Below are 25,831 nucleotides of genomic sequence, written 5' to 3'. Positions count from 1 at the left end.
GTTTGTAGTTTTTCCATTCTGATTTATGTGAGTGAAAAGCACTATAACAAAATATCACAGCAAGCTCAAAACTGCTGTACCCAGTCCTTAATGGGGAAACTGCTGACACCATGGTCAATGGATTACCTTCTAGTCATATAAGTAGATGGTGTTCTCTATAGTGTGTATGGCATGGGAGAGGCTTGTTGAGTGACTAGTGCAAGGTCTATCATGAGACCATGTATGTGGTTAATCTATATTTAATGACATAAGACCCTTGTTTTTCCAGTGTTTGGTGGTGGAGTGTCCACATATGTATCGGGAAGTAAAAAGTCAGTGGTTTGTCCATTTATGTGTCAGAAATAGGACGTTGTTAGTGTGTCCATGTATGTTAGGTAGTAGAATATTACTGGTGGGTCCAGGCATGTGTCCGGAAGTAAGATGTCGGTAGTGTGTCAGGAAATAAGACATGTGGTGAGTCCACGTCAGGAAGTAGGCAGTGTGTCAGGAAGTCTGGTGTCGGGAAGTAGGAAGTCGGTGGTGGGTCAGTGTCAGGAAGTAGGATATCTGTCGGTGGTGTGTCGGTGAGTAGGACGTCGGTGGTGTGTCCTTGTAGGGAAGTAGGACATCGGTGGTGTGTCCGTTTCGGGAAGTAGGACGTCGGTGGTGTGTCAGTATTGGGAAGTAGGATGTCGGTGGTGTCTCTGTGTCGGGAAGTAGGACGTTGATTGTGTGTCATTGTCGGGAAGGACGATGTCGGTGGTGTGTCCGTTTCGGGGAGTAGGACATCGGTGGAGTGTCGGGAAGTAGGACGTCGATAGTGTGTCCGTGTCGGGAAGTAGGATGTCATGGTGTATCTGTAAGGAAGTAGGACGTCGATGATGTGTCCTTGTAGGGAAGTAGGACTTCGATTGTGTGCCCAGATGTCGGTGGTGTGTCCGTGTCAGGAAGTAGGACGTTGGTGGTGTGTCCTTGTAAGGAAGGACGACATCGGTGGTGTGTCCTTGTAGGGAAGTAGGACGTCGGTGGTGTGTCCTTGTAGGGAAGTAGGACGTCGGTGGTGTGTCAGGGTATGTGTCGGGAAGCGGGATGTCTGTAGTGTCTCTGGAAGGAAGTCGGTGGTGTGTCCGTTTCGGGAAGTAGGACATCGGTGGTGTGTCCGTTTCGGGAAGTAGGACGTCGGTGGTGTGTCAGTATTGGGAAGTAGGATGTCGGTGGTGTCTCTGTGTCGGGAAGTAGGACGTTGATTGTGTGTCATTGTCGGGAAGGACGATGTCGGTGGTGTGTCCGTTTCGGGGAGTAGGACATCGGTGGAGTGTCGGGAAGTAGGACGTCGATAGTGTGTCCGTGTCGGGAAGTAGGATGTCATGGTGTATCTGTAAGGAAGTAGGACGTCGATGATGTGTCCTTGTAGGGAAGTAGGACTTCGATTGTGTGCCCAGATGTCGGTGGTGTGTCCGTGTCAGGAAGTAGGACGTTGGTGGTGTGTCCTTGTAAGGAAGGACGACATCGGTGGTGTGTCCTTGTAGGGAAGTAGGACGTCGGTGGTGTGTCCTTGTAGGGAAGTAGGACGTCGGTGGTGTGTCAGGGTATGTGTCGGGAAGCGGGATGTCTGTAGTGTCTCTGGAAGGAAGTCGGTGGTGTGTCCGTGTCGGGAAATAGGACGTCGGTGGTGTGTCTGTCAGGAAGTAGGACGTGCTGGTGAATGGACTTTGTAGTGGTGCAGTATCCATGGCACAGCTTCTAGTTTAGATCATGTAATTACATGCATGGTGTTTTTCTGGTGTATGTACCTATCATTTTAAAACTTCACTTAGGAGAGAGATCTTCCAACCACCTCACACCCACTGTAATATGATAATGATGAGGGTCCTGCCAGAGCCTGTAGTGGTCACATTATCCCACCTGCCAGTACTTCATAAAGTAACCTGCAACCAATAGCTGGTTGTATGGGAAGCCAGATAGACAAATATTGCTGCAAGGAAGAGATCTCGCTTAAACCAAAAAATTGGACTTGGTTTGAAGTAACATAATTGAACAATAAGGATTTGTCAGTATAAAGGACTCCTTACAGCTGTGTTATTCCTGCTGGTCCTACAAGTGACCAGAGTAGAATGGTGTGCAGGTGATGTGTATGTACAAGGGCTGCTATTGTACATGTCATGTTGGGGTATATGCTGCACTGTTTCAGGAGTTTAGTACATTTACCCCAGGAAATCTAAAGTGAGAGTTTTTAGAAGTAGAGATGGTGCCCATAGCAACCAATCACATTTTAATAAATAAGTAGAATCGTCAGTGGTGTGTCCATGTATGAGTGTGTACGTGCGGGTTGTGCTTCTGCCAATGTGCCAGTGTAGGAGCTCACAAAGCATGGCGTAATGTTACTGGCGGCTGCTGTGCTGGTTTTTCTTGTAATTCAACTATATATATTTTTTTTTTATTGTTTAAACAGATGGTGGCGACTAATGTTATACATAAAGTAATAGAAGTGGGGTATGGTAGAGAAGTGAAATGGTTTTTAATAATGAAAAATTCATGTTCTTAAAATAAAAAAACAATTGTATGCATATGTAATGCATATAGACCATTATGTGCATGAGCGTTTATATAGTGCAAATATTCCTTTGTACATGTATACCATGCGCCACTTCCCTTCAATAACTTTATTTATGACATCTGCTATGGACACATTGTAAGTGTTACCTCTGGAGTTTCCATAGTGCTGAGTGTCAGAGATGTAATAAACATTGTGGGTGGGTGTATCACGCATCGCATGTAGTACACGCCGCCACGTATCGCATGCCTCCCCCCCTCAGATGAATCGGCTCAGAGGTAAAAGTTGTAATAAGAACACATACAAAGATAATAAAAGCAGAAACCCCAAACCCAACCATTATGAGGTCTGGTAACCCCCATCCCCAGTATACATGGAGAAGCAAATGCCTGTTTTTCATTTCATTCTGTTTCACCAAAGACAGACAAAAACCCACGTGATAGGTCCTATTCCTGTCCTGCAGCAGATCAGACACTAATCAGCAATGTAACAAGGGTTTATTTACCCCGCTCCCTGGCTGCAAGAAACCAAAAACAGAAGCACGTTGAATGGCAGGCTTTTATCTTTATAACAATAATTAACGTAATAAAAACATACAAAAACCTTATTTTTACTATGTACAGTAATAGGTGGGTTATTGTGTGTATGAGGGAGGAGTGTAGCAGCTTCGCAGTGATACCGCAACCACCTGGCGGCCAGGAAGGTACCTTATCACTCCGACTTCCAGGCGTAAGTGCATTCCCTGTGCAAGCTGCAAAGCGCTGCCGGGATAAACCCATCTCCTTTCCTCTTTCATGTAGGATAAGTTCTTCAAAATCTCATCAGGTCTTGAGAACAAAAGCAAGAAAATCAAACAAAAAAAGAAAAAGAAAAAAAAAAAACATCTATTATCCGGGGGAAGAAGAAAATATAAATTGAGTCATTTTTGGTGGCCTGAATGGTCTGTAAGGAACAAGTGATAAATAAAGGCTGCAGGCGGCAGCTCTATACGACAGCACGATGGCAATGATAGAGGAGGGAAGGAAGGCGTCCATAATGGTACAGTCCTATCGCTTGTCCTGACCAGGGAAGTGGTAAGCAGGCGGCAGCTCTATACGACAGCACAATGGCGATGATAGAGGAGGGAAGGAAGGCGTCCACAATGGTACAGTCCTATCGCTTGTCCTGTCCTGACCGGGGATGTGGTAAGCAGGTGGCAGCTCTATACGACAACACAATGGCGATGATAGAGGAGGGAAGGAAGGCGTTCACAATGGTACAGTCCTATCGCTTGTCCTGTTCTGACCGGGGATGTGGTAAGCTGGCGGCAAATCCATAAGACAGCACGATGGCGATGATAGAGGAGGGAAAGTAGGTGCTCACAATGGTACAGTCCTATCGCTTGTCCTGTCCTGACCGGGGATGTGGTAAGCAGGCGGCAGCTCTATACGACAGCACGATGGCGATGATAGAGGAGGGAAGGAAGGCGTCCACAATGGTACAGTCCTATCGCTTGTACTGTCCTGACCGGGGATTCGGTAAGCAGGTGGCTATAGGTGAGGCCGGGTTCTCCTTGCCAATCCCTTCATCCATTGAGTCATGCATGGCACATTCATATTTATATATATATATTTATATTTTTTGTCTCTAGGTTTTTTTTCTTTTGCTCCCCACGGTAGTACAGGAAGCAACAGAAGAGGTGGCGGATCCTTTTTCCAATCCTCCCGGTGAAAAATATTAAATATCAAGATAATAAAATAGATATTTCTATACTGAACGTTCAGAGCTAGTGCAAGAGGGTGTGTCACCTGGGGTGGCCTTTGAAGTATCCCCTAGACCATGGCGAGGTGGGCAAAACAAGGCACTTTCTAAAGTGTTCCAGTTCAGCTTGTAGCCTCTCCCTCTCAGAGACCACTTTCTGCTTCTGACTCATCAGATCCTGCAGGGAAGATACAAAGACGGAAGGACGGTTATAATATATATATTACACAGTACAAATGTCCTAGCAATCCATCGCTCTGCTCACAGGGCTTCCACCCCTGGCACATCCACCCCACAAATGTTTTGAGGACTATACTTGAATTATAAACACAAAATATGAAACTTGCTGCCAGGGGCCGTGGAAGAGTTCTGGGGAAGCAAAGCATCACAGGACCCCGGATATAGTCCGTATTTCATTATCAGACTCCATGGCAGCTCCATCCTGAGCAGAGAGAGATCGGAAATCGTACATGCCACCAGATGTACATATTAGGACAACTCCTTACTGTCCAGGTCATTATTTATTTTCCTCCCGTCTTTAGCAGATAGTCTGGGACAGCCATGGAGTGTAGGAACCAAACCCAGGGCCCTTCCAGTGTCGCTGACTCTGGATATGCCCACCGGGAGTGAGCAGGGCAACTTATAATAGTAGATAGTGTGGCATGCCTTCATTTTCTTATACAATGCAGCAAGTTGCAATGTTGGTACCACAGCTGGCTGAAAAAGAGTCTGCCCCAAGTAGATGACACCCGGTGAAGGGAAAGCCCCTATTCAGGGGTCAGCTATAGGGTTAGTATAATTGAGTTATTTATATTTTTTTTTTTACTCCCTCATCCAATCTTGGGGCACAGGTTCTGGGCACTTAAAAGGATTCTTAGGGCGGAATTCAATTGATTACGCGGTCCGGATCTCCCGTCTAAAGTGACAGGAGATCGCGGGCCGCTATTCAATTGCTGCCATTCTTCGTGCTGATCGCGCCCATAGAGGTCAGGTTTAGCCGCGTAAAGCAGCTAAACCTGACCAAAGTGCTGGGTGCGATCGCGAAAAGTGATGTTTGGGCGCCCAAACATGTCACTTTTCGCACATTTCAGCTCTCATCCCCCTGGAGCTGTGAGCTGAAGTGTAGCGCTTGGCAGCTGATCGCGCCCGACAGGAGCAAGAATAGAATAGCTCTGTCGGGCGCAATAGGGGCTGGAATGAATTGAATTCCGCCCTTAAAGTATAAAGACCATACTCCAGGTCTCAGTCTATTACTCTACAACAGGCCTGGCCAACCTGTGGCTCTCCAGCTGTTGTGGAACTACAAGTCCCAACATAACCTACCACTGATCAGCTGGAATACTACAGGTTGGACAGGCCTCCTCTAGGACTAGGATGTCAGAGAACCGATCATCTCTCTGCGCTCCCTGACGGCGTATCTCTCTGCGCTCCCTGACGGCGTATCTCTCTGCGCTCCCTGACGGCGTATCTCTCTGCGCTCCCTGACGGCGTATCTCTCTGCGCTCCCTGACGGCGTATCTCTCTGCGCTCCCTGACGGCGTATCTCTCTGCGCTCCCTGACGGCGTATCTCTCTGCGCTCCCTGACGGCGTATCTCTCTGCGCTCCCTGACGGCGTATCTCTCTGCGCTCCCTGACGGCGTATCTCTCTGCGCTCCCTGACGGCGTATCTCTCTGCGCTCCCTGACGGCGTATCTCTCTGCGCTCCCTGACGGCGTATCTCTCTGCGCTCCCTGACGGCGTATCTCTCTGCGCTCCCTGACGGCGTACGCCGCCATCACAGAGTCTTCCCGAGCTCACAGGGCTTCATACACTTTTCAAATGTTGTCTTCTGGAGATCCGGAATTCATGAGATAGGAAAAGGTGGGAAAAAATACTCTTTGGGCAAATGATGAATAAATGCAATGTGTATAGGAATGGGCCGTAGCTGGACTGATTTACGTGGTTGTTGGGTACAGTCAGGGCTGCCATGGAGTCTGACAGATCAGCGACGACCTCTGTTCTCGGAGGAGCTATTGTGCAGCTGGGAGGTCACATCAGGCATGGACCACGGTCTACCTTCCAGGGGTGTAGAGCATCTCGGGTAAGAAAGGAATTGGGCCATTGGTCCGGCCTGTTGTGCCGCTCAGAGAAAATAAATGATCAGGTAAGAAAATGATTTGCCTATTTATGTGCAGCGTATGGATCATCAGCCAGAAGGGAATGTTCCATCCTGTGTAGTCACAGACTTTAATGATTCCATGTAGGAATATACAGGACACTTATACATCCAGACCAGTCAGGGGAGTCCACTACAGATTGCACAGGAATTGGGGTAGTTACAGAAGGAAGGTTTAGTGCAAATCTCTATCAGCGCACACTGACACCACGATACGGACACCATTATGCGGGAGGGACTGCGCTAGAGTAGCAGCCAGCTAAGTAGGCCTGGCACTTCCACACTTAGTGGAACCAGTTGTTTGACTCGCTAGTAACTAGTGATATCACTGCCATGTGCTATACAACATGGCTGCTTCCATTTTCATACATTCATGTGCATTTGCCAGTTCAACATTAAGGAGCCACCAAACACTTCTCAACCCATTAGCAACATGTCCAGAGCACATTTCTAAGCCTCTGCGCAAGACCTGGACGTTGCTACTCGCGGGACGTGTCACTACTCGCTCTCCCTGCTGCCTGAGAAGCCGACGATTGCAGTTCAGTCACTTACCGCCATGCGGTGCGACAGCTGTTCCGCCGTCAGACTCAGGTTATAGTGCCGAGCTTCTAGCCGCTTGCACTGTGTCTCCAGAACCCGACGTTCAATGTTTTGTTCTGTGGAGTAATGAAAACCCATGAGAAGGACATTCGGTCCCAGTTTGTGAACATTTGGAGAAGGCAGATTCACCGGCATTCCCTCATTGTCCCTACAAACCAAGGTCTAGAAGAGTTCAGAGCGAAGAGAGTACTGTAGATTAATGCTTTGTTTTTTTTAATGGCATTTACAGCATCGTGCCTAAAATGTACCAAAACCCATAAAAATGACTCGTCCAACATCATTCTCCAATTGTTCAGCAGAAATACAAAATGCAGCTCCCCAAAATTCATTCCCTACCTTCTAAGTGTTCTTGGTAAGCTTCAAATATTGCCTCAATCCCCTGCCACTTGGGTCTGGGTGCTTCATCCACTTCCTCCTCCTCTGAGGTCTCCTCCCCGGAGCTGGCTTCTTGTTGCGGCTGTACCCGTCCCACGGATGACTGGCCGGGGCCCTGTTGCCCATTCTGGTGCGTAGGTTGGGCCGGCACCCTGCTGGATTGCTGCAGCTCGGGAATGTTATAGTGGACAGAGGCGTCTGGTTTATGGTTTTGCTCTGCGCAGTGCAAGACGGACACTCCTGCAAAGAGAGAACCCAATGACAGGGTGACACGCATACATGGCGGCGGAGGCCTGAGAAAGCGCACTAATCACGGCAGGTCTACGCACACATTGCAAAGCTCATTGTAATAATTGTTCTCAAGCAGCAGCAATTACTGGCATACGTTCCCCTGATGTAATGTGGTTACGATTCTAGGACTTTCAAGAATAATGAAGCCGTGTAAATGTCATCTTGCTGGATAGAAACGATATGCTAAAGGGTGCAAGTATGCAAAAGCACCAAAGGGGGGCAAATATCATTTACACAGATACCCGGCAGCTCTACGCTGTGATTCGGCCCTAATTCTGTCCTCGTACAATTTGCCCCCCTGCAGCACTGGACGGTTTTGCTAAATTGCACCTCATAGCAGGATTATATCCCCCCACTCAAAATTAGGCCTTTTATTCATTTTGATGCAGATTTAGGGGTAAATGTAACAACAGCCTGTGAGATGGAGTCATGGGCGAGGTCCTGGGGAGGCTGCCCAATGATTCAAAGGGACAGTCACTCAAAAGGCAAAAAATTGTCCCTTTAATACATCGGGTAGTCACCAATGGCTGCACCTCGCAGGCTATTACATTAACCCCTTACTTACCATCGTGCAGCTTTTAAGAAAACGTAAACGAGAAGAGTCCAGCTCGTGACACAAGCCCATACAATACATACTATGTGACACAAGCCCATACAATACATACTGTGTGACACAAGCTCATACAATACATACTATGTGACACCAGCTCATGTGACACAAGCCCATACAATACATACTATGTGACTCCAGCTCATGTGACACAAGCCCATACAATACATACTATGTGACACAAGCCCATACAATACATGCTATGTGACACAAGCCCATACAATACATACTATGTGACGCCAGATCATGTGACACAAGCCCATACAATACATACTATGTGACACAAGCCCATTCAATACATACTATGTGACACCAGCTCATGTGACACAAGCCCATACAATACATACTATGTGACACAAGCCCATACAATACATACTATGTGACACCAGCTCATGTGACACAAGCCCATACAATACATACTATGTGACACAAGCCCATACAATACATACTATGTGACACAAGCTCATGTGACACAAGCCCATACAATACATACTATGTGACACCAGCTCATGTGACACAAGCCCATACAATACATACTATGTGACACCAGCTCATGTGACACAAGCCCATACAATACATACTATGTGACACCAGCTCATGTGACACAAGCCCATACAATACATAGTATGTGACACAAGCCCATACAATACATACTATGTGACACAAGCCCATACAATACATACTATGTGACTCCAGCTCATGTGACACAAGCACATACAATACATACTGTGTGACACAAGCACATACAATACATACTATGTGACACAAGCCCATACAATACATACTGTGTGACACAAGTCCATACAATACATACTATGTGACGCCAGATCATGTGACACAAGCCCATACAATACATACTATGGGACTCCAGCTCATGTGACACAAGCCCATACAATACATACTATGTGACACAAGCCCATACAATACATACTATGTGACACCAGCTCATGTGACACAAGCCCATGCAATACATACTATGTCACACCAGCTCATGTGACACAAGCCCATACAATACATACTATGTGACACCAGCTCATGTGACACAAGCCCATACAATACATACTATGTGACACCAGCTCATGTGACACAAGCCCATACAATACATACTATGTGACGCCAGATCATGTGACACAAGCCCATACAATACATACTATGTGACTCCAGCTCATGTGACACAAGCCCATACAATACATACTGTGTGACACAAGCTCATACAATACATACTATGTGACACCAGCTCATGTGACACAAGCCCATACAATACATACTATGTGACACCAGATCATGTGACACAAGCCCATACAATACATACTATGCGACGCCAGATCATGTGACACAAGCCCATACAATACATACTATGTGACACAAGCCCATACAATACATACTATGTGACACAAGCCCATACAATACATACTATGTGACGCCAGATCATGTGACACAAGCCCATACAATACATACTATGTGACACAAGCCCATACAATACATACTATGTGACACAAGCCCATACAATACATACTATGTGACGCCAGATCATGTGACACAAGTCCATACAATACATACTATGTGACGCCAGATCATGTGACACAAGTCCATACAATACATACTATGCGACGCCAGATCATGTGACACAAGCCCATACAATACATACTATGTGACACAAGTCCATACAATACATACTATGTGACGCCAGCTCATGTGACACAAGTCCATACAATGCATACTATGTGACACAAGCCCATACAATACATACTATGTGACTCCAGCTAATGTGACACAAGCCCATACAATACATACTATGTGATACAAGTCCATACAATACATACTATGTGACACCAGCTCATGTGACACAAGTCCATACTATGTGACACCAGCTCATGTGACACAAGCCCATACAATACATACTATGTGACACCAGCTCATGTGACACAAGCCCATACAATACATACTATGTGACACAAGTCCATACAATACATACTATGTGACGCCAGCTCATGTGACACAAGTCCATACAATGCATACTATGTGACACAAGCCCATACAATACATACTATGTGACTCCAGCTAATGTGACACAAGCCCATACAATACATACTATGTGATACAAGTCCATACAATACATACTATGTGACACCAGCTCATGTGACACAAGCCCATACAATACATACTATGTGACACCAGCTCATGTGACACAAGCCCATACAATACATACTATGTGATACAAGTCCATACAATACATACTATGTGACTCCAGCTCATGTGACACAAGCCCATACAATACATAGTATGTATTGTATGGGCTTGTGTCACATAGTATGTATTGTATGGGCTTGTGTCACATGAGCTGGTGTCACATAGTATGTATTGTATGGGCTTGTGTCACATGAGCTGGTGTCACATAGTATGTATTGTATGGGCTTGTGTCACATAGTATGTATTGTATGGGCTTGGACTTGTGTCACATACTATGTGACACAAGCACATACAATACATACTGTGTGACACAAGCACATACAATACATACTATGTGACACAAGTCCATACAATACATACTATGTGACGCCAGATCATGTGACACAAGCCCATACAATACATACTATGTGACACAAGTCCATACAATACATACTATGTGACACAAGCCCATACAATACATACTATGTGACACCAGCTCATGTGACACAAGCCCATACAATACATACTATGTGACACAAGTCCATACAATACATACTATGTGACGCCAGCTCATGTGACACAAGTCCATACAATGCATACTATGTGACACAAGTCCATACAATACATACTATGTGACACAAGTCCATACAATACATACTATGTGACGCCAGCTCATGTGACACAAGTCCATACTATGTGACACCAGCTCATGTGACACAAGCCCATACAATACATACTATGTGACACCAGCTCATGTGACACAAGCCCATACAATACATACTATGTGACACAAGTCCATACAATACATACTATGTGACACAAGCCCATACAATACATACTATGTGACGCCAGATCATGTGACACAAGCCCATACAATACATACTATGTGACACCAGCTCATGTGACACAAGCCCATACAATACATACTATGTGACACAAGCCCATACAATACATACTATGTGACACCAGCTCATGTGACACAAGCCCATACAATACATACTATGTGACACAAGCCCATACAATACATACTATGTGACACCAGCTCATGTGACACAAGCCCATACAATACATACTATGTGACACAAGCCCATACAATACATACTATGTGACACAAGCTCATGTGACACAAGCCCATACAATACATACTATGTGACACCAGCTCATGTGACACAAGCCCATACAATACATACTATGTGACACCAGCTCATGTGACACAAGCCCATACAATACATACTATGTGACACCAGCTCATGTGACACAAGCCCATACAATACATACTATGTGACGCCAGATCATGTGACACAAGCCCATACAATACATACTATGTGACACAAGCCCATTCAATACATACTATGTGACACCAGCTCATGTGACACAAGCCCATACAATACATACTATGTGACACAAGCCCATACAATACATACTATGTGACACCAGCTCATGTGACACAAGCCCATACAATACATACTATGTGACACAAGCCCATACAATACATACTATGTGACACAAGCCCATACAATACATACTATGTGACACCAGATCATGTGACACAAGCCCATACAATACATACTATGCGACGCCAGATCATGTGACACAAGCCCATACAATACATACTATGTGACACAAGCCCATACAATACATACTATGTGACACAAGCCCATACAATACATACTATGTGACGCCAGATCATGTGACACAAGCCCATACAATACATACTATGTGACACAAGCCCATACAATACATACTATGTGACACAAGCCCATACAATACATACTATGTGACGCCAGATCATGTGACACAAGTCCATACAATACATACTATGTGACGCCAGATCATGTGACACAAGTCCATACAATACATACTATGCGACGCCAGATCATGTGACACAAGCCCATACAATACATACTATGTGACACAAGTCCATACAATACATACTATGGGACTCCAGCTCATGTGACACAAGCCCATACAATACATACTATGTGACACAAGCCCATACAATACATACTATGTGACACAAGCCCATACAATACATACTATGTGACACAAGTCCATACAATACATACTATGTGACACAAGCCCATTCAATACATACTATGTGACACAAGCCCATACAATACATACTATGTGACACCAGCTCATGTGACACAAGCCCATACAATACATACTATGTGACACCAGCTCATGTGACACAAGCCCATACAATACATACTATGTGACGCCAGATCATGTGACACAAGCCCATACAATACATACTATGTGACACAAGTCCATACAATACATACTATGGGACTCCAGCTCATGTGACACAAGCCCATACAATACATACTATGTGACACAAGCCCATACAATACATACTATGTGACACCAGCTCATGTGACACAAGCCCATACAATACATACTATGTGACACAAACCCATACAATACATACCCATACAATACATACTGTGTGACACAAGTCCATACAATACATACTATGTGACGCCAGATCATGTGACACAAGCCCATACAATACATACTATGTGACACAAGTCCATACAATACATACTATGGGACTCCAGCTCATGTGACACAAGCCCATACAGTACATAGTATGTGACACAAGCCCATACAATACATACTATGTGACACCAGCTCATGTGACACAAGCCCATACAATACATACTATGTGACACCAGCTCATGTGACACAAGCCCATACAATACATACTATGTGACGCCAGATCATGTGACACAAGCCCATACAATACATACTATGTGACTCCAGCTCATGTGACACAAGCCCATACAATACATACTATGTGACACAAGCCCATACAATACATACTATGTGACACAAGCCCATACAATACATACTATGTGACACCAGCTCATGTGACACAAGCCCATACAATACATACTATGTGACACAAGTCCATACAATACATACTATGTGACGCCAGCTCATGTGACACAAGTCCATACAATGCATACTATGTGACACAAGTCCATACAATACATACTATGTGACACAAGTCCATACAATACATACTATGTGACGCCAGCTCATGTGACACAAGTCCATACTATGTGACACCAGCTCATGTGACACAAGCCCATACAATACATACTATGTGACACCAGCTCATGTGACACAAGCCCATACAATACATACTATGTGACACAAGTCCATACAATACATACTATGTGACACAAGCCCATACAATACATACTATGTGACGCCAGATCATGTGACACAAGCCCATACAATACATACTATGTGACTCCAGCTCATGTGACACAAGCCCATACAATACATACTATGTGACACAAGCCCATACAATACATACTATGTGACACAAGCCCATACAATACATACTATGTGACACAATCCCATACAATACATACTATGTGACACAATCCCATACAATACATACTATGTGACGCCAGCTCATGTGACACAAGTCCATACTATGTGACACCAGCTCATGTGACACAAGCCCATACAATACATACTATGTGACACCAGCTCATGTGACACAAGCCCATACAATACATACTATGTGACACAAGTCCATACAATACATACTATGTGACGCCAGCTCATGTGACACAAGTCCATACAATGCATACTATGTGACACAAGCCCATACAATACATACTATGTGACTCCAGCTAATGTGACACAAGCCCATACAATACATACTATGTGATACAAGTCCATACAATACATACTATGTGACACCAGCTCATGTGACACAAGCCCATACAATACATACTATGTGACACCAGCTCATGTGACACAAGCCCATACAATACATACTATGTGATACAAGTCCATACAATACATACTATGTGACTCCAGCTCATGTGACACAAGCCCATACAATACATAGTATGTATTGTATGGGCTTGTGTCACATAGTATGTATTGTATGGGCTTGTGTCACATGAGCTGGTGTCACATAGTATGTATTGTATGGGCTTGTGTCACATGAGCTGGTGTCACATAGTATGTATTGTATGGGCTTGTGTCACATAGTATGTATTGTATGGGCTTGGACTTGTGTCACATACTATGTGACACAAGCACATACAATACATACTGTGTGACACAAGCACATACAATACATACTATGTGACACAAGTCCATACAATACATACTATGTGACGCCAGATCATGTGACACAAGCCCATACAATACATACTATGTGACACAAGTCCATACAATACATACTATGTGACACAAGCCCATTCAATACATACTATGTGACACAAGCCCATACAATACATACTATGTGACACCAGCTCATGTGACACAAGCCCATACAATACATACTATGTGACACCAGCTCATGTGACACAAGCCCATACAATACATACTATGTGACACAAGCCCATACAATACATACTATGTGACACCAGCTCATGTGACACAAGCCCATACAATACATACTATGTGACACAAGCCCATACAATACATACTATGTGACACCAGCTCATGTGACACAAGCCCATACAATACATACTATGTGACGCCAGATCATGTGACACAAGCCCATACAATACATACTATGTGACGCCAGATCATGTGACACAAGTCCATACAATACATACTATGTGACGCCAGATCATGTGACACAAGTCCATACAATACATACTATGTGACACAAGCCCATACAATACATACTATGTGACACCAGCTCATGTGACACAAGCCCATACAATACATACTATGTGACACCAGCTCATGTGACACAAGCCCATACAATACATACTATGTGACGCCAGATCATGTGACACAAGCCCATACAATACATACTATGTGACACAAGTCCATACAATACATACTATGGGACTCCAGCTCATGTGACACAAGCCCATACAATACATACTATGTGACACAAGCCCATACAATACATACTATGTGACACCAGCTCATGTGACACAAGCCCATACAATACATACTATGTGACACAAACCCATACAATACATACCCATACAATACATACTGTGTGACACAAGTCCATACAATACATACTATGTGACGCCAGATCATGTGACACAAGCCCATACAATACATACTATGTGACACAAGTCCATACAATACATACTATGGGACTCCAGCTCATGTGACACAAGCCCATACAGTACATAGTATGTGACACAAGCCCATACAATACATACTATGTGACACCAGCTCATGTGACACAAGCCCATACAATACATACTATGTGACACCAGCTCATGTGACACAAGCCCATACAATACATACTATGTGACGCCAGATCATGTGACACAAGCCCATACAATACATACTATGTGACTCCAGCTCATGTGACACAAGCCCATACAATACATACTATGTGACACAAGCCCATACAATACATACTATGTGACACAAGCCCATACAATACATACTATGTGACACCAGCTCATGTGACACAAGCCCATACAATACATACTATGTGACACAAGTCCATACAATACATACTATGTGACGCCAGCTCATGTGACACAAGTCCATACAATGCATACTATGTGACACAAGTCCATACAATACATACTATGTGACACAAGTCCATACAATACATACTATGTGACGCCAGCTCATGTGACACAAGTCCATACTATGTGACGCCAGATCATGTGACACAAGCCCATACAATACATACTATGTGACTCCAGCTCATGTGACACAAGCCCATACAATACATACTATGTGACACAAGCCCATACAATACATACTATGTGACACAAGCCCATACAATACATACTATGTGACACAATCCCATACAATACATACTATGTGACACAATCCCATACAATACATACTATGTGACGCCAGCTCATGTGACACAAGTCCATACTATGTGACACCAGCTCATGTGACACAAGCCCATACAATACATACTATGTGACACCAGCTCATGTGACACAAGCCCATACAATACATACTATGTGACACAAGTCCATACAATACATACTATGTGACGCCAGCTCATGTGACACAAGTCCATACAATGCATACTATGTGACACAAGCCCATACAATACATACTATGTGACTCCAGCTAATGTGACACAAGCCCATACAATACATACTATGTGATACAAGTCCATACAATACATACTATGTGACACCAGCTCATGTGACACAAGCCCATACAATACATACTATGTGACACCAGCTCATGTGACACAAGCCCATACAATACATACTATGTGATACAAGTCCATACAATACATACTATGTGACTCCAGCTCATGTGACACAAGCCCATACAATACATAGTATGTATTGTATGGGCTTGTGTCACATAGTATGTATTGTATGGGCTTGTGTCACATGAGCTGGTGTCACATAGTATGTATTGTATGGGCTTGTGTCACATGAGCTGGTGTCACATAGTATGTATTGTATGGGCTTGTGTCACATAGTATGTATTGTATGGGCTTGGACTTGTGTCACATACTATGTGACACAAGCACATACAATACATACTGTGTGACACAAGCACATACAATACATACTATGTGACACAAGTCCATACAATACATACTATGTGACGCCAGATCATGTGACACAAGCCCATACAATACATACTATGTGACACAAGTCCATACAATACATACTATGTGACACAAGCCCATTCAATACATACTATGTGACACAAGCCCATACAATACATACTATGTGACACCAGCTCATGTGACACAAGCCCATACAATACATACTATGTGACACCAGCTCATGTGACACAAGCCCATACAATACATACTATGTGACACAAGCCCATACAATACATACTATGTGACACCAGCTCATGTGACACAAGCCCATACAATACATACTATGTGACACAAGCCCATACAATACATACTATGTGACACCAGCTCATGTGACACAAGCCCATACAATACATACTATGTGACGCCAGATCATGTGACACAAGCCCATACAATACATACTATGTGACGCCAGATCATGTGACACAAGTCCATACAATACATACTATGTGACGCCAGATCATGTGACACAAGTCCATACAATACATACTATGTGACACAAGCCCATACAATACATACTATGTGACACCAGCTCATGTGACACAAGCCCATACAATACATACTATGTGACACAAGCCCATACAATACATACTATGTGACACAAGCTCATGTGACACAAGCCCATACAATACATACTATGTGACACCAGCTCATGTGACACAAGCCCATACAATACATACTATGTGACACCAGCTCATGTGACACAAGCCCATACAATACATACTATGTGACACAAGCCCATACAATACATACTATGTGACACAAGCTCATGTGACACAAGCCCATACAATACATACTATGTGACACCAGCTCATGTGACACAAGCCCATACAATACATACTATGTGACACCAGCTCATGTGACACAAGCCCATACAATACATACTATGTGACACAAGCCCATACAATACATACTATGTGACACAAGCCCATACAATACATACTATGTGACGCCAGATCATGTGACACAAGCCCATACAATACATACTATGTGACACAAGCCCATACAATACATACTATGTGACACAAGCCCATACAATACATACTATGTGACGCCAGATCATGTGACACAAGTCCATACAATACATACTATGTGACGCCAGATCATGTGACACAAGTCCATACAATACATACTATGTGACACAAGCCCATACAATACATACTATGTGACACCAGCTCATGTGACACAAGCCCATACAATACATACTATGTGACACAAGCCCATACAATACATACTATGTGACACAAGCTCATGTGACACAAGCCCATACAATACATACTATGTGACACCAGCTCATGTGACACAAGCCCATACAATACATACTATGTGACACCAGCTCATGTGACACAAGCCCATACAATACATACTATGTGACACCAGCTCATGTGACACAAGCCCATACAATACATACTATGTGACGCCAGATCATGTGACACAAGCCCATACAATACATACTATGTGACTCCAGCTCATGTGACACAAGCCCATACAATACATGCTATGTGACACAAGCCCATACAATACATACTATGTGACGCCAGATCATGTGACACAAGCCCATACAATACATACTATGTGACACAAGCCCATTCAATACATACTATGTGACACCAGCTCATGTGACACAAGCCCATACAATACATACTATGTGACACAAGCCCATACAATACATACTATGTGACACCAGCTCATGTGACACAAGCCCATACAATACATACTATGTGACACAAGCCCATACAATACATACTATGTGACACAAGCTCATGTGACACAAGCCCATACAATACATACTATGTGACACCAGCTCATGTGACACAAGCCCATACAATACATACTATGTGACACCAGCTCATGTGACACAAGCCCATACAATACATACTATGTGACACCAGCTCATGTGACACAAGCCCATACAATACATAGTATGTGACACAAGCCCATACAATACATACTATGTGACACAAGCCCATACAATACATACTATGTGACTCCAGCTCATGTGACACAAGCACATACAATACATACTGTGTGACACAAGCACATACAATACATACTATGTGACACAAGCCCATACAATACATACTGTGTGACACAAGTCCATACAATACATACTATGTGACGCCAGATCATGTGACACAAGCCCATACAATACATACTATGGGACTCCAGCTCATGTGACACAAGCCCATACAATACATACTATGTGACACAAGCCCATACAATACATACTATGTGACACCAGCTCATGTGACACAAGCCCATGCAATACATACTATGTCACACCAGCTCATGTGACACAAGCCCATACAATACATACTATGTGACACCAGCTCATGTGACACAAGCCCATACAATACATACTATGTGACACCAGCTCATGTGACACAAGCCCATACAATACATACTATGTGACGCCAGATCATGTGACACAAGCCCATACAATACATACTATGTGACTCCAGCTCATGTGACACAAGCCCATACAATACATACTGTGTGACACAAGCTCATACAATACATACTATGTGACACCAGCTCATGTGACACAAGCCCATACAATACATACTATGTGACACCAGATCATGTGACACAAGCCCATACAATACATACTATGCGACGCCAGATCATGTGACACAAGCCCATACAATACATACTATGTGACACAAGCCCATACAATACATACTATGTGACACAAGCCCATACAATACATACTATGTGACGCCAGATCATGTGACACAAGCCCATACAATACATACTATGTGACACAAGCCCATACAATACATACTATGTGACACAAGCCCATACAATACATACTATGGGACTCCAGATCATGTGACACAAGTCCATACAATACATACTATGTGACGCCAGATCATGTGACACAAGTCCATACAATACATACTATGCGACGCCAGATCATGTGACACAAGCCCATACAATACATACTATGTGACACAAGTCCATACAATACATACTATGGGACTCCAGCTCATGTGACACAAGCCCATACAATACATACTATGTGACACAAGCCCATACAATACATACTATGTGACACAAGCCCATACAATACATACTATGTGACACAAGTCCATACAATACATACTATGTGACACAAGCCCATTCAATACATACTATGTGACACAAGCCCATACAATACATACTATGTGACACCAGCTCATGTGACACAAGCCCATACAATACATACTATGTGACACCAGCTCATGTGACACAAGCCCATACAATACATACTATGTGACGCCAGATCATGTGACACAAGCCCATACAATACATACTATGTGACACAAGTCCATACAATACATACTATGGGACTCCAGCTCATGTGACACAAGCCCATACAATACATACTATGTGACACAAGCCCATACAATACATACTATGTGACACCAGCTCATGTGACACAAGCCCATACAATACATACTATGTGACACAAACCCATACAATACATACCCATACAATACATACTGTGTGACACAAGTCCATACAATACATACTATGTGACGCCAGCTCATGTGACACAAGCCCATACAATACATACTATGTGACACAAGCCCATACAATACATACTATGTGACACAAGCCCATACAATACATACTATGTGACTCCAGCTCATGTGACACAAGCCCATACAATACATACTATGTGACACAAGTCCATACAATACATACTATGTGACGCCAGCTCATGTGACACAAGTCCATACTATGTGACACCAGCTCATGTGACACAAGCCCATACAATACATACTATGTGACACAAGTCCATACAATACATACTATGTGACGCCAGCTCATGTGACACAAGTCCATACAATGCATACTATGTGACACAAGTCCATACAATACATACTATGTGACACAAGTCCATACAATACATACTATGTGACGCCAGCTCATGTGACACAAGTCCATACTATGTGACACCAGCTCATGTGACACAAGCCCATACAATACATACTATGTGACACCAGCTCATGTGACACAAGCCCATACAATACATACTATGTGACACAAGTCCATACAATACATACTATGTGACACAAGCCCATACAATACATACTATGTGACGCCAGATCATGTGACACAAGCCCATACAATACATACTATGTGACTCCAGCTCATGTGACACAAGCCCATACAATACATACTATGTGACACAAGCCCATACAATACATACTATGTGACACAAGCCCATACAATACATACTATGTGACACAATCCCATACAATACATACTATGTGACACAATCCCATACAATACATACTATGTGACGCCAGCTCATGTGACACAAGTCCATACTATGTGACACCAGCTCATGTGACACAAGCCCATACAATACATACTATGTGACACCAGCTCATGTGACACAAGCCCATACAATACATACTATGTGACACAAGTCCATACAATACATACTATGTGACGCCAGCTCATGTGACACAAGTCCATACAATGCATACTATGTGACACAAGTCCATACAATACATACTATGTGACACAAGTCCATACAATACATACTATGTGACGCCAGATCATGTGACACAAGCCCATACAATACATACTATGTGACACCAGCTCATGTGACACAAGCCCATACAATACATACTATGTGACACAAGTCCATACAATACATACTATGTGACGCCAGCTCATGTGACACAAGTCCATACAATACATACTATGTGACACAAGTCCATACAATACATACTATGTGACACCAGCTCATGTGACACAAGCCCATACAATACATACTATGTGACACAAGTCCATACAATACATACTATGTGACACAAGTCCATACAATACATACTATGTGACGCCATCTCATGTGACACAAGTCCATACAATGCATACTATGTGACACAAGCCCATACAATACATAGTATGTGACACAAGTCCATACAATACATACTATGTGACACAAGTCCATACAATACATACTATGTGATGCCTGATCATGTGACACAAGTCCATACAATACATGCTATGTGACACAAGCCCATACAATACATACTATGTGACACAAGCCCATACAATACATACTATGTGACACAAGTCCATACAATACATGCTATGTGACACAAGTCCATACAATACATACTATGTGACTCCAGCTCATGTGACACAAGCCCATACTATGTGACACCAGCTCATGTGACACAAGCCCATACAATACATACTATGTGACACAAGTCCATACAATACATACTATGTGACACAAGCCCATACAATACATACTATGTGACGCCAGATCATGTGACACAAGCCCATACAATACATACTATGTGACTCCAGCTCATGTGACACAAGCCCATACAATACATACTATGTGACACAAGTCCATACAATACATACTATGTGACACAATCCCATACAATACATACTATGTGACGCCAGCTCATGTGACACAAGTCCATACAATACATAGTATGTATTGTATGGGCTTGTGTCACATAGTATGTATTGTATGGACTTGTGTCACATAGTATGTATTGTATGGGATTGTGTCACATAGTATGTATTGTATGGGATTGTGTCACATAGTATGTATTGTATGGGCTTGTGTCACATAGTATGTATTGTATGGGCTTGTGTCACATAGTATGTGACACAATCCCATACAATACATACTATGTGATGCCTGATCATGTGACACAAGTCCATACAATACATACTATGTGACACAAGTCCATACAATACATACTATGTGACACAAGTCCATACAATACATGCTATGTGACACAAGTCCATACAATACATACTATGTGACACAAGTCCATACAATACATACTATGTGACACAAGTCCATACAATACATACTATGTGATGCCTGATCATGTGACACAAGTCCATACAATACATGCTATGTGACACAAGTCCATACAATACATACTATGTGACGCCAGCTCATGTGACACAAGTCCATACTATGTGACACCAGCTCATGTGACACAAGCCCATACAATACATACTATGTGACACCAGCTCATGTGACACAAGCCCATACAATACATACTATGTGACACCAGCTCATGTGACACAAGCCCATACAATACATACTATGTGACGCCAGCTCATGTGACACAAGTCCATACAATGCATACTATGTGACACAAGTCCATACAATACATACTATGTGACGCCAGCTCATGTGACACAAGCACATACAATACATACTATGTGACACAAGTCCATACAATACATACTATGTGACGCAAGTCCATACAATACATACTATGTGACGCCAGCTCATGTGACACAAGTCCATACAATGCATACTATGTGACACAAGCCCATACAATACATACTATGTGACACAATCCCATACAATACATACTATGTGACGCCAGCTCATGTGACACAAGTCCATACAATGCATACTATGTGACACAAGCCCATACAATACATAGTATGTGACACAAGTCCATACAATACATGCTATGTGACACAAGTCCATACAATACATACTATGTGACACAAGTCCATACAATACATGCTATGTGACACAAGTCCATACAATACATACTATGTGACACAAGTCCATACAATACATACTATGTGACACAAGTCCATACAATACATACTATGTGACGCCAGCTCATGTGACACAAGTCCATACAATGCATACTATGTGACACCAGCTCATGTGACACAAGCCCATACAATACATACTATGCGACACCAGCTCATGTGACACAAGCCCATACAATACATACTATGTGACACAAGTCCATACAATACATACTATGTGACACAAGTCCATACAATACATACTATGTGACACAAGTCCATACAATACATACTATGTGACACCAGCTCATGTGACACAAGCCCATACAATACATACTATGTGACACAAGTCCATACAATACATACTATGTGACGCCAGCTCATGTGACACAAGTCCATACAATACATACTATGTGACCCAAGTCCATACAATACATACTATGTGACCCAAGTCCATACAATACATACTATGTGACACAAGTCCATACAATACATACTATGTGACGCCAGATCATGTGACACAAGCCCATACAATACATACTATGTGACACCAGCTCATGTGACACAAGTCCATACAATACATACTATGTGACACAAGTCCATACAATACATACTATGTGACACAAGTCCATACAATGCATACTATGTGACACAAGTCCATACAATGCATACTATGTGACACAAGTCCATACAATGCATACTATGTGACACAAGTCCATACAATGCATACTATGTGACACAAGTCCATACAATGCATACTATGTGACACAAGTCCATACAATGCATACTATGTGACACAAGTCCATACAATACATACTATGTGACACAAGTCCATACAATACATACTATGTGACGCCAGCTCATGTGACACAAGTCCATACAATGCATACTATGTGACACAAGCCCATACAATACATACTATGTGACCCAAGTCCATACAATGCATACTATGTGACACAAGTCCATACAATACATACTATGTGACGCCAGATCATAGCATGTTAGTGTGGATTCGTAATTGGGAATATGAGTTCTCTACGGAGATAGATTATATCCTTATATATTGCCATTATATCTCTACATTTGGTTAGCATGAAACTTTATATTGCAACAATTACATCCGCATATAGCAGAAGTAGCATATAGCTACTAGGACTTTAGAATTCAATATGAATAAAATCCTTAGATTGAAACAAAAATATCACCGGAAGTGACGTTCCCCGCCCCCCATCCCGCAGAGCGGCAACCGGGTTCCCCATGATGAGATTATGGCCGTGGGCTCACCTTTGTGCTTCTGTAGGGCCTTCTGAGTGGACTGTAACACCGATTCGTGGAACTGGTGAGCAAACTCCTCGGCTCGGAAAGGCTCCCAGGACTTGCTCCTCCCATTGACACTTTGGGACGGCTGTACGGGGGGCTCTTTGGGTGGGTGCCCGCGCATAAAGTTCAAGATGCTCAAACTCTTTTTAGCAGGGACCGCCTCACTCTGCCGTACTTTCTCTGTGCCCGATGCATTGCCCGGTGGAGTTGGTACTGGAATAGGCAAAGGTGGTACCCTGGCAGAATCCAACAATTTTGGCTGCTCTGGGCGAATTGGTTCTGGAGGCTTGGTGGGCTCAGATACCGAAACAGTGCTAGAAGTGGAAGGGAGAGGTGCTGGTGCGTCAGGCGATGGCTGTACCGAAATCGGATCTTCAGAGACTGGACCTGAAAATACATCCAATGTTTTAAGCATCGAAATCAGACATTTGGTTTGTTCATTGCACAGTATGAAAGGCATAAGCACCATATGGGTCTGTCACTCGGGAAAGGTTTACATGGCAGCCATAACTATAGGATGGCAAACTTATATCCATTACCATTACTGACATAACATAACACTAATATGTGTAGGAGGGGAAAGGGCCATTTCCATGGCAGCCTTTCTGTACAAGGCACCGGGTCCCCTGGGGTGGAAGGGGTCTGCACACCTGTCCCAGCATCCCTGTGGATAACACCTGCAGACGGAGCTAATCCATGTAAGATAGAAATTCCTGCTCACCAATGGCCAATGTTCCAAATGAGAGGATCGCCATGTAACTCTGTCTGTGGCTAAGGCAGGAGGGTCAAATCATTTGGTCCGTCCCTACCAAGGCAACCGCAGGCAGGACTCGAAATTCAATAAATCTAGAAGCTTTTTTCTGCTCGCTCATCTGGCGATCACTGTGCCTAGAATGGCAGCCTGCAGCCAGAAACAATGCCGCAGTGCCACCTGGAGCGTCCTTAGGACGCTTCAGACA

At 43.3% G+C, this 25,831-nt stretch overlaps 1 protein-coding gene across 3 annotated transcripts in view; it reads right to left on the bottom strand.

The window, feature by feature from the left end:
• Window positions 1–3,073: 3,073 nt before the first annotated feature.
• Window positions 3,074–25,831, bottom strand: part of GSE1 (Gse1 coiled-coil protein) — a 439,204-nt gene continuing 416,446 nt past the window's right edge. For all 3 annotated transcript variants that reach the window (XM_088448022.1, XM_088448023.1, XM_088448024.1), the window contains 4 exons: window positions 24,837–25,259; window positions 7,366–7,644; window positions 6,982–7,085; window positions 3,074–4,451 (listed from right to left, as the gene is read on the bottom strand). In XM_088448022.1, the coding sequence (XP_088304148.1) occupies window positions 4,317–4,451; window positions 6,982–7,085; window positions 7,366–7,644; window positions 24,837–25,259 (941 nt within the window). In that variant the 3' untranslated portion in view covers window positions 3,074–4,316. The remainder of the gene's footprint in view (window positions 4,452–6,981; window positions 7,086–7,365; window positions 7,645–24,836; window positions 25,260–25,831) is intronic.

Source organism: Taudactylus pleione, unplaced genomic scaffold (genome assembly GCF_031769625.1).
Source record: "Taudactylus pleione unplaced genomic scaffold, aTauple2 ptg000447l, whole genome shotgun sequence".
Taxonomy (NCBI): domain Eukaryota; kingdom Metazoa; phylum Chordata; class Amphibia; order Anura; family Myobatrachidae; genus Taudactylus; species Taudactylus pleione.
Note: the sequence above shows the minus strand (reverse complement) of the source record. Positions and strands in the feature narration are given on the sequence as shown.